General features: G+C 35.6%; 1 protein-coding gene and 1 long non-coding RNA gene across 5 annotated transcripts in view; one reads left to right on the top strand and one right to left on the bottom strand.

Annotated features, from left to right (window-relative positions):
• The window catches only part of NR5A1 (nuclear receptor subfamily 5 group A member 1), a 225,252-nt gene extending 214,140 nt beyond the window's left edge, over window positions 1-11,112 (bottom strand). For 2 of the 4 annotated variants that reach the window (XM_033961134.1, XM_033961133.1), the window contains exons 1-2: window positions 2,548-2,762; window positions 93-211 (exon numbers count right to left, since the gene is read on the bottom strand). In XM_033961134.1, coding sequence (XP_033817025.1) covers window positions 93-211; window positions 2,548-2,614 — 186 coding nt within the window. In that variant the 5' untranslated portion in view covers window positions 2,615-2,762. Of the gene's footprint in view, window positions 1-92; window positions 212-2,547; window positions 2,763-10,995 lie in introns of those variants that run through there. The other 2 variants (XM_033961132.1, XM_033961131.1) reach the window with 2 other exon arrangements.
• LOC117367975 lies at window positions 2,944-11,261 on the top strand. The gene is made up of 3 exons (XR_004540889.1): window positions 2,944-3,099; window positions 5,681-5,783; window positions 11,022-11,261. It is a non-coding gene; the product is annotated as an uncharacterized LOC117367975 (long non-coding RNA).
• The last annotated feature ends 1,088 nt before the right edge of the window (window positions 11,262-12,349 follow it).

Here is a 12,349-nt window from a genome sequence, read left to right as displayed (position 1 = left end):
CTGCCAACACTGTCATAACAAAATAACTAGGATGTTTTTCTTTTAATTTCATCAGCTATCTTTTTTTTTTTTTTTTAATGCAAATGACCCACCTTACAGCTTTCACAGGTAAGCAGCCCATAGTGGTATCCAGACACTTTGTCCCCACAGACTGGACACAGTTCGTCTAAATCATCATCATAAGAATAGTCCATCACCTTAAACTGACTGCCTGGTTGAAATAACAAAAAAAAAAAAAAAAAGTATATAATGAATATTTATTGAACAAGAAACAAAACCTGAAAGTTTTACACAGCTAAAATATGTATTTCCTCTTCCCTCTGCAAGTAGACAATATACAGAGAACTATGTTTATTAATGAAGACAAGTATATTTACTAAATCCTTAATACTGCTCCGTGTTTATTTAAAAAAAAAAAAAAAAAAAGCGACCAACCCACAGAGCCCGGAAAGTCCTCCTATTCGTAGGAAAAAAAATTGCAGAAATGATGCCTGCAGCAAGTAGTGACGCCCAATAGAAAGAATATTAACGCCCTGCTCTTCTAGATCTTATCTGTAGTCCATAAATCTTGGGGAGGAGGGGGTTACCCTGTTAACAGACTCTTAGAAATTACTTTTAAGCCAAATTTAAACTCCTTCCTCTGATAGTCACTCACACAAATATTTTTTCATATCATGAAAATTACAGACCTGTTCTAAATAAGCACGTGTTCCCAACTATTACTGGATCAATATCTTATTTGATTACACTGCATGTGAAGGGATTTCCAACTCCCCATCCCCCCACACCATTAAACTACATTATTTAATTGCAATGTTGTTTGCCAGAACCAAACTATTTTGCTTACAAAAGTCATTCTGAATTTAGACACAAATATTTAAAAAAGTTTAATATTTGGAATAGGAGATTCGGGTGAAAATGACTTATGTCTATATACAAATTACTATTTAAATTATATTTCATCATTCATTTTTTAATCTCAAATGATGTTATATGTTCTAGCTGCTGATTTTGTTTTCAAAGATACAATTTCCATCTCAAAAATGTTGCTTAAAGCTATTACAATATAAAGCAGACATTTGTAAATTTAAATCACAAATAAGCTAAGCTGGCTTTAATCAAATAATAGTCTATTTTGAAACCCGCAAAGGACGAAATCTATCCAATTATATTTTTTTAGTCGAACTGAGATACATATATCTTTGTGGAGAAAACTAGATTATTTCTACAAATCATTAATTATAAATTTAATAAAAAGGATCATTTCCAGTAGTTAAAAGGCATTTAGTTTTTCTTTTGCTATAAGTTGCGTTTGGAACAAAAACCTGGAATATCTGCCGAAATATCAATAAAATCCCTCTTAAGTCCATATAATGTACAGAAAAGAGAATCATCAAGTTAAAGATTTTCTTACCTTAATAAATTAGTGGGAAAAAATAGGTTTTGACATAATTGATTTGAACAGATTTGCGAATTACCCAACTGCACTTATTTCTTCTTTCTGTTTGCCGTAAACATATTTTCTACACAATATTTGCAGAATAAACTAAACCACAACTTTTGGATGTTTACAGCCATGTACTGAACTGTCACTGCAGACTATGCAGGTGGATTTGGCTTAGCAGAGGACTACTAAGCATCTGTGCTGGACTCACTCCTTGGGAAGTCACTGCACTCCCTTCAGAACAACTTTTCCTTCTGGTCTGCAACAGCAACTATGTCTCAAATTAATAGCCAGAATTATTTTTTGTATCTTTCATCATATTATTGTAGTCAACATAAACGAGACTGCTCAGCCCCAATCTACAGGAGAGTTGACAGATGAAGCTTGGAATATATAATGACGCTTAATATGTGTGTGGAAAATAAGTGAATAAAATAATTCAGAAAAGGGTTTAGTATATTTTTTTTTATCTATATTTATCACGCAGAACCTTCCATGCGCTTCATCTGTATAAACCATTTGACAGTCAGGCAGGGGAAAAAACAAGTTTATATAACAATATTACACACAACAAACGCAACCGATAACTTCCCAGCAACAAGATACTTTTGGGGCGGTTGTTTCTTTCAGCTCTGTTTTGCTTGGCTTGGCATTGTCGTGCAATTAGTAAAGACCTCTAACCATCCAGCTTCAGTTTTATCTTGTTTTAGACGAAGAGAGATCTTCTCAGAGGTTATTCCAATGGAAGTTAACTATTTCCTAGTATTACTTCAATAATAGAATTTTGTTGGCAGCAAGGGAAAATCGTATACCACGGGATATTCTCTTTTTTCTTTCACCTTCATCACCTGTGATCTAGTCAGTTTTAGTCTATCTTTATAATATATAAGATATCCCATGCCATCAGTTCGAAGTTATGAATTAATGCATTTAAATAAAAATGGATGTTTAAAGACAACTGGTATCATTTTGCCACTAACAAGTCCTTCATCGCCACAAAATTCATTTTTGTAAGATCTCATTCGGTTACTCACATCTGGGAAAGCCTTGCAATTTGTGGCAGCGTGAGCACACACACAAAACAACAACTGTCAACAGCTTACCACTGGAGTTTTCCAGCGTCTGATCCTGGCTAAGACAGCTGCAATCCACTTCCCCTTTGGACAGCATTTAACCTTATTCTGAAGAATTATCTCCTTTTCTTTACGAATTTGAGTCAGGAGAGAAAGAAACGCAAGCAGACACAGCACCTTCTATATCACCCTCCCGCCCTTGCAACTATTTGAGGCACCATGTGCAGCTTTCACCGCAGCTTCCTATTTACACCCTTCTCAAGTCGCATTGGGGGAGCAGCTGCAAATGGACAATTAGGGGAACCAATCGGCGCCATAGCCCCGCCTATGATGGGCAAGGAGTACAGCTGGATACTATGTTCTTGCTAGAAGCCTATCGGCTCAGGTTGGGCGGAGGATGGCCAAGAGAGAAGCAAGTGATTGGTCACAGAGGAGCCAATCAACGCAGGCCAAAAAGAATCCGTGGTTTATTGATGGCGCCTGCAGCTCTTCCGTCTCTTCTCTAGAAGTGTGAACGCCTCCCCTTTGAGGCTGGTTTGCATCGGAAGTGGATCTTCACGACTCGGAACAGTTTAGGCACCAGTAAGGGGGGGAAAAAAAGAATCACACACCAAAGCTTGGCATCCTTTAAGGGAATAGGCTAACCGAGCTGGAAAATGCGCTTTTTTTCTGGGGTTATAACAGGGTGCTGAAAAGTTCTCAGCCCAACCAACCAATTTCCTATATTCTGAGCTTTATTTTGTCACTGTAGCTGAAAAGAGTGTTTTCTTATTTCGGCAAGTGCCAATTTGCAGAAACGAAATTCTTTGGGGTTTTTTTTGTTGTTGTTGTACTTTTTACATTGTTTCAGATCATTGAACTATATCCACGTCATTTTCTTCTTGGTTGGGATGAGAACTTTTCAGCACCCCCTCGTATATTACTGTTTTTCTGCAGATTCACTACTTTTTAGAAATCTACATTAATGCACTCCTTTCATCCCCGACCTGCACTCATACCCACGCATCCAAAACACAGCTTTAGACATAAACACTTAAGAGTATTTCAGTGCTTTCTTCTCCCCCCGCCCCTCTTTAAATCTCACTGTGACAGATGATACATTAAACGTTACTATTAAGTTCGCCTGAATGTGTACAAAAATGAAGCTTCTAGAAGATGAATTGAACGTATAATATAAATTTTTAAAAAACACGCATAAGAACATAAGAAGCGCCATCCCCGGAACAGACCCTAGGTCCATCAAGTCCGGCGATCCGCACACGCAGAGGCCCCGCCAGGTGTATCCTGGCATAGTTTTGGTCCCCATATCGCTCTAAGCTTCTATATATTTATGGAAGGTCGTGTTAAATCTTTGATATTTTCTTCTTTTAAGGTCTGGAAAGCAGGCATTGAAAAGAGAAGTTTTCCCTACCGATGTTAAACAAAACTAAATTGACCTTACATTCAATAAAATGCTGATAAATAAAATGTAAAAAAAATAAAAATAAAAATCAATGATTATCATATTGAATGTTTTGGAAATTAACAGTCACTGTTAATTTTGTTTCCGATTATATAAAGAGAAAATTATTAATTATACCTTCCGACTCCCTTCCTTCCCCCCCCCCCCCATATCCCATGCAAGTATCTTAGAAAGACTGAAGACATATAAGTCCCAAGAATTAAATTTAAATGAACGTTTGCACTAAGATTTTTTTTAATTTTTTTTTTAAACCCAACACTAGGGGAGGGAATATAGGTTATTTAAAGAATGAGAAACACCATAGTTAACGAACCCTTGACACTACATTTCTTATATTTCGTTAAATAAAATGCAAAACCATTAGACAACTTTAATTATGTAAGCAGAGATGTGTATGTTTGCATTAAACATTTTTGTTAATGATAAAAGTAATAGACGTACCCAATAATATTTCATTTACTTGGCTGTAAAGAAATTATTTATGCTTTGCTTACATATATATTCCATCTCCCATAATACGCTAAGAGCAATGCTCTATCAAATCCTGAATCTTGCAGATAACTATTTTTAGACGCCCTTTTGAAAAGCATACTTCATATTTTAAGAAATTTGCCAGTTTTGGACAATTACTGTCATGACTATACAGCTTCGCAAATGGAATCTAATCCAGTCAGATACACTTTTTGCAGCACAAAGTGCCACACTTCCAAGTTCACTATTGAGCAATGCAAATTTCCTTTGAAAATTGAATTAAAGTAAATTATGTTATGGAACCATTCTATGGAGAGGTATTGCTTAATGTAAGAAAATTAGAAGTAATGTGCATCTTTGACAGAATATTCAGCACACTGAAAATAATATTTTGGAAATACTTTATTCTAAGAACCGTACCTTTTTTTTTAATATATCTAATTTTGTATAGTTGATAAATAATATGCATAATTTAGTGTTAAAGAAACAGTAAGAAGAATGCCAAATTATTAAGGGACGTTTCAATTGTATAAAAGAAAATTTCTTTTCCGATAACATTTCATTATTTTGAACCAGATTAGAGAGAGAGAGAGTGTGTGTGTGTGTGTGTGTGTTTAGGCAACCAAATACTATATTTATTATAAAGAATTCTAGGAGATAAACAGCACAACAAATTGATACTAAGTACTGAATTTGTAATTTACTAATTCCAAATTGGCCAATTTAAGAAATGGTGGCGTTTATATATTTGAAAAATGTATTTGAGAATTGACAGGTTTTCTTTTATTTTCTAAAATAACATTTCATTGTTCGATGATGCAAAGATCTATTTTACAGTAGTCAAATACTGAAGCCACACTTGCACATAATTATAAATTAACAGAAAAAAATAGAAGTCCACAGGTGTAACTTAACCATTATATTTTACAGTGTATTTGATCTTACACTCATTAAGGATAATAAATTTTCTAAATGCAACTGTGAAAGGTGTAGAATTGAGTGTTGGCGTACTGAGGTAAAAAGAAATCTGTCCATTTAGAGTTCTTTTTGAAGGGGAAAATTAGGCATTGTATTCTGTCCCATCCCATATAGAAAAGTAGCGAAAGTAGGTTTTAAAGACTGTATATCACTTCCAGAAGGCAGAAAATCTATAGAAAATTAAACAATAGAGTGATTAAGCAGACAGTTTCTAAATTGAAAGCATTTTGTGTTCATCCACTTCTTTTGTAGAAGCTCAAAGACTTCAAGCTGTTCACAAACCAGGGGAAAAAAAGAGTGAAACCTGAAAAGAGACACGTCAGGAGCCCTGGATGTTAGGTTTCAAGGGACTACGGTACCATTATTTTCTTCAGTTCAGACTTAGATTTAAGGACTTTTTTCCCTTGCCTCCCTCAACAAAACGAAAATGCATGAAAGCCGTTGTATCGAAAGTGGATTTACTGTAACATTTAAAATAATGTACTTTTAAAAAGAATGCGAGTCCTACACTCCTTTGAAATTTTTTTTGTTGTTGTTATTAATTTGCATGAGCACATAATCTAATAGAAATATTACAATGTTATATCATACCCGAATCAAGAAAATCAGTTCTCTGGATTGCTGTGACGGGCTAAAGATGGGAAAGGTAGGTTGTATGTCTTGCAGTGGAATTTGTCCCCAAAATTAAAGTTGTTTTTCTGACTGTGTTTTGTCGTATTTATTGAACTGAAAAGCCAATTCCATTACAAGTTAAATTCTGACATACTGATGGAAGCTTCCTATATTTTATATTTGATATATTGCCTTAAATATTTAACAGTCAGCACTGAAATTGAGAGCTTACGTTATATAGCCACCGGTGTAGAGGAACGTACAGTATTTTTCTTATTTTACTATATGCTTAAACTGTAATCAGGATTTGTATGTAAAATAATGAAAGACGCTTTCGATATATTTTTTTTAAAAGAAATTCAAAGTTTTCTGCTGTTTCAAAAGTGCGTCCTACTGCACGTGAAAGTTTAAGGGCAAAGCTAAAATCAAAAGGTGCGTTTTCTTTTTGGGAGCCAGGCAAAATTTCTAAGAAAATCAGTCATGAATACATAAACATTGAAAAGGCATAAAACTGGATAAGTAACCACAAGTTATGCTTCCCTTTTTACATTATTTGTATTTATATATATTTTTGTTTTGATATATATATGTCTCTCAAAACAAAATTGATTATTCCACCTGTAACAGCAGGCTGAATGAAAGACCAAAAAAATGATTATGTTTCTATAAGCTACTTATGTAAATATATATACTTACTCTAACGGTATGTGAATTTAAACATAAACCCTCATAAGCAATATATATGCAGAAAGGATGGGTTCTGTAGCAACCGCCTAATGTCTTGATTTTGTGCCTTTGAACCCCAATTTTCTCATCTTTATTTAAAGTAGATTTCCTTTGATCCCCCCCCCCCCACTGGCCTTGGTTACACAAAAACGGATACCTACACGAACTGTCGAGCCGGAATTATGAAGTTATAGACTAGTGCCCACTTATGGGATCATTGGCTAATTACAAAGAGATATCCGTTGTCTAAAAGGGGAAGGAAATATTCCCTTACTAGTCGTGTGATGCAGAAATGAGGGAACAGGAGAGAAAGTTCTGATTAAAATCCCGTAAGGAGGGGCGAATAGTTTCTGGGACAGGCTGCGAATTGGAACTTGAATACAATGCTCGTTAACACTTTCAGCAGGCTCTTTTCACCCACCTCCATGCTAATATTTGGAGGTTTGCATTCACTTCTTGCTCTTTCTTTCTTTTTTTTTTTTTTTTTTAACCATCTTCCAGTGTTTTGAATAGTATCATTTTAAAACTGGCCAAGTCTCAGACTCACACCCACCCATTAAATTCCACCCGGCTGGAGTTGGTTTTCGTAAGTTGAAATAGAGTTCGGTCAATCCATAGTGGATAGGCATCAAAAAATATGTGTGAGGTTGATGGTTGTGCATTTAACTGATCTGTTAACTTGCTTAAAACTGGCACATTTTAACAAAATATTTAATTCAGAGAAGTTACTGGTTTTGTTATATAACATCGTGGCTATATATATATAGCTATATATATATATATATATATATATCTCGAGGTTTTATATATAGAGATCGTGGCTAAGTATTAATAATACTAATTAGCTTGCCCATCATAATGCACATGAGGGAATAAGAAACAAAACTTTGAAAAGCAGGTATTTAAATAGAACTTATTAAAACTCGCAAAATCAAACAAAACATACAACTTACCTGCACATAAAGGATATTAAAAGCAATTCATGCAAAACGTATTTGCATGTTATTAATAAGGGCTGTTAACTAAGAGGTAATTAATATGATTTAGTAAGTTGGTTTCAGAGTCTTAGGTGTAGCTTTTCTTTCAGTGACCCTGTCTTAAGGCAGCAAACTTTGAGGCAGTTGCAAGAATTGTGCTGAGTTTTGCACCAGTTTCTTCATGTTAATGAAACTGAGTTGATAAATATGATGCTGCTGGAATTGTTGCATGAGGTGGGGCAAGCAGGGCGACTGCCTTTAGATGTCAACCTGGCGGGGTTTGGGGTGCCATCTTGTCATTTTCAGTCAGCTTGGGAACACACAAGCCCAAAATTTAGAGGCACCAAAGGTAAGCCTTACCAGTGTCTCTGTATACTTATTTTTTTTCAGGCCACTACCCTCAATATCATTGTATTACTTTCTGGCAATTCGCATATGGTGTGTAACTGTTCAGTGATTTTAAAGTCCGTAGCTGTGATATATGCTGTTTATTGGTTTAAATCCCTCTTGTGGAGGAAACCTAGGTTCACCTTCTGTACCCAGTTTCTACTTCTTAGAAGAGGCCCGATGGTGACTGAAATGGGGGTAGCTACAAATTTCACAACCCTTGGAGCAGGAGGCAAGGAAATCTCAGATATTGCATAACAGTGACGCCTACTGGCCATTTGTATCTAGTGGTTCGAGACTCTGGGCCAGAGGACTACTCATGGAATGCTAAGGTAGACCAGAAGTTCTGCGAAAGAAAACCTTATGGAAACATAGCTCCAGCTTGAGTGGGAAGATCAGAGGAATAACATACGGAGCCCTCCTGATATACTTAAGACCTGATTTATAATGGGGGGGTTTCCCCCGCTGTGTTTTACCTTAGCAGATCAAAACCTTAGTCACTGTACAGTGAAAAGAAATTATAAATAGGACTTATTTTCTTGGATATTTATGAACTATAATTGTAGGTGTTTACGTTTCAGCTAATTAGGAGTTCTTCGAGGGAATAAAATACTGTGTTTTATCCTGTTTTGTGATTTGTTTGGTAGAATCAAATATGTGGATTTGTAGTGCTTAGGAATTATCGGGGCAGTAAAACTGAATAGACTAAGCAAGATCAGACAGGGGAGGGCTAAGAGAAAACCAGGGGAAGTGAGGCTTTCTCTGGTTTTAAGCCAAGAAACACATCTTTTAAATTTGTTTTCTTTGTCAGTAGTGCCTTGTGAGTGTTTATTACCTAAAACATAAAAACATCAGTCTGAAGTATAAATCTCAGGCTACTTTTCTATTAGGAAGGTTGGATACCTCCTATTTACAGGTTTTTAAAAAAAAAAAAAATTAACATGAATTCTTCATTCTATTCATGTTATCACGGAAAGTCACATTCAGATTTATTTGTTTATGTCTGATAAAGCACCTTAAGAAAAGAAAAGCTAGATGAGACCAAAATTATAATATCCTCCCCATGTTTAATTTATATACTGGTTAATTTGCCTATTTCTCCAATCATAGTCTTTATGTACAATGAAACTTATAGCAGCTGCAGGATTGCATTCTGATCTACTCTCATTCTATGTACTGATCAATTGGTGTGCTATTATTGGATTGCTGTAATTATTTTATATTACTGTAATCTGCTCTGAAAAAAAAACCCCTTTTGATTCTGGGAATCTAAATTCCAGGTATTACTCATAACTCAACTTTCTATGTCACACATGCTAAATCTCTATATTCAAGCTAGGAAGATTTCCAAAATTACTACCATTTTGCAAAGTGCACAAGCCTGTGTGCATCACATAGGCCGGGCACACGGAAGGAACCCAGTATGACAGTCATATTTTGGCCTGATGTGCTAAACTTCATTTTCCTAATAAAGGTAATAAAAAAAACCTCCAACACCACCATCACACATTTATGCACACAAAATAGAAGATGAGGTAGAGAAATGGCCTCTCTTAAAACTGGCCAGATTCTGTGTGGGTGAAACTATGTTCATATAACCTTAATGTGCATAAGTTTATCTAAACCAGTGGTCTCAAACTCGCAGCCCAGGGGCCACATGCGGCCCGCCAGGTACTAGTTTGAGGCCCTCGGTATGTTTATCATGATCACAAAAGTAAAATAAAACAGTTTCTTGATCATATGTCTCTTTAGCTATAAATTACAATATTATTATTAAGACTTAGTCAAAAGGAAAGATTTATAAACTATAAAGAATTTTACCTCATGCAAAATTGTCATTTCTTTAATAAGACATTAACTATTTTTTTTCTGAGGCCCTCCAAGTACCTACAAATCCAAAATGTGGCCCTGCAAAGGGTTTGAGTTTGAGACCACTGATCTAAACTGAGTTGGAGGCATTCTTGAAGGTGGGGGTAGGGAATGGAACGCATTTATATGCATTCCTTATAAACTGGGAAATTTGTGAAGACTACATTAGTATAAATGCATGTTTGCTTGCTGTGGGGTCAATTTCCAAGTGAAATTATGAGGCAATTTCTTTGAAAGTTGGTGCAATTTTTACACATGCCACAGAAGTTTGGTAGTCTGTTATAAAATAATCCTCAAAATGAGAAAATCTCTAGTTCATCAGATCCCCTTATTTGAAGTAAAGAATCACAGAGGTTATTTTTTTTTTTTTTTTTTTGGGGGGGGGGTTACATTTCTTCATTTCTTGCTATACTATAATTCAGTGTCTCCAAGTAAAGCAGGAGTAAAAGTCTGTTCATAGAATAAGGCAAAATAAGGACCAGCACACCCCTTTCCCTTATGACAGGAACTTTGTCCGTGCTCTCTTAATCCAAAAAAAGCATGCTCAGTAGACTAGAAGGCAAGAAAATATTAGCTATAAAGCACACCCCTCCTGAACAAAGAGTTATCGTCTACAGATTTGATCCAACAGGATTTGTTGTTGTTGCTTTTAAAAGAGGAAAAAGACAAATTGATTTTGGAGATAGGGGGGGGGGGAGTTCAGCGTTCCTCCCTAGAAGGTTGTGTTTGTTATTCCTAACACCCCAAAAGCAAACTTAAATGCAGATACCACCGCTATGTAGAACTGCAGGGGGAAAATGGTCCAGATCACAGGACGTTGCTGTTTTATGCAGTATGTTAGGGATCCTGGCTCTTTCCACAGTAGGCCTAAGTATAACAAATTATCCTTACCCTGAAAAATATTTATTAATAATTAAATACAAATTGTTATTTAAATGCACCTGGAGAGAAAATAAAAGAAAAACTGAATTATGAAGATTTCATGTCATTACTTACCTCGGATGTGACTTTCTTCTTTGCAGGAGCTGTAATGGGGCCGTGAGACTCGCTATTACTCGCCTGTAAACTCCAGACCACTCAACCTTGAATGTAGCTACTAAGCTGGATTGTCCCACAAGGAGAAAGCAGATGGATTTATGCTGGCATAGGATTGTATCATACTGAAATATCCAGATCTGTGTTTCTTGCCTGGTAAAGTGTACTCTGGCCTAGTGCAAGCTCGTTACTCTTGCACACAATAAAAAAAAAATAATAATAAAAAAAAGGGCAAACCGAGACCCAAATTAGTAGCCTCATTGGTTTCTATGGCCACGTGATTTCGGCAAAAGCGGATGCATAAAAAAACATGGTAGTTATAAAGCAGCATTAAGAAGTGACAGAATTAAGATAAGACAGGACCTTTCCAACAGATAATGCCAAAAGAAAAAAGGGGAAGAAAATGAAACTCATCTTTAAAAAGGGAGGAATGGGATAGAGGCAGTTTATCATTCATCTAGAACTAGGCAAAACAAGAGCCCAGTATATAAAGATTTAGTTGAACTTTTTAGCAAGAGCAGGAACGCTCATTAAGGAATGACCAACTGAACCGAGCATAAATTATTTAAAGCCATGCTATACTTTTTCAAACTGCGTTTGCCCCCTTAAATCATGTCTCTTTTGCCAGAACATTAGAAAAGGAAGGATGTTTCTAGCTTGTATCAGAAAATGCAAGGAACATAACTGGTCAGATAGCTGAGGCTAGCTGTTACCTCCCACAGAGGAGGATAGATCCACAGTTTGTGTTTTCTAGGATTAAGCATCTGTAACCCACCCAAGTTTCTATTCCAATCTTCTACAGATTCTGTGACTGACCTTGGTCAAGTCACTGCTTTGTAACAAGAGCTCAGTAGTAATGCAATTCTTTTTTTTTTTTTTAATTCAATCATCTTTATTGAAAGTTTTTGAATATTTACAATACAATTGGGCAACAATGACCAATATATGAAACAGAGAATAACAGAATTCAGTTGTGTTTAGGTTGTTAAAGCACTCGGAGGGCTGGTGTCCATAACAAATTGTATGAAAAGTAGCATTTATTTTATTTATTAAGATTTATTAACCACTTTTATAAAGAAGTTCATACAGGGCAATGTACAACAGGTGTAACAATATCAGCAACTTATAGTTTAGTTACAGTTTATAATGAAATCACCAAATATCAGCAAAATACACAAGCAGAACAGTGAGGTAAACTTGGTAAAGGGAAATTAAATTATAACAGAAGCAATAATATGATTTAATATCAGCACCATACATGACAAAACAGTACAACAGAACAATGCTAAGATACTCAGAACATCAGTACAACTCA

The sequence above is a fragment of the Geotrypetes seraphini genome, chromosome 10 (genome assembly GCF_902459505.1).
Source record: "Geotrypetes seraphini chromosome 10, aGeoSer1.1, whole genome shotgun sequence".
Lineage (NCBI taxonomy): Eukaryota > Metazoa > Chordata > Amphibia > Gymnophiona > Dermophiidae > Geotrypetes > Geotrypetes seraphini.
Note: the sequence above shows the minus strand (reverse complement) of the source record. Positions and strands in the feature narration are given on the sequence as shown.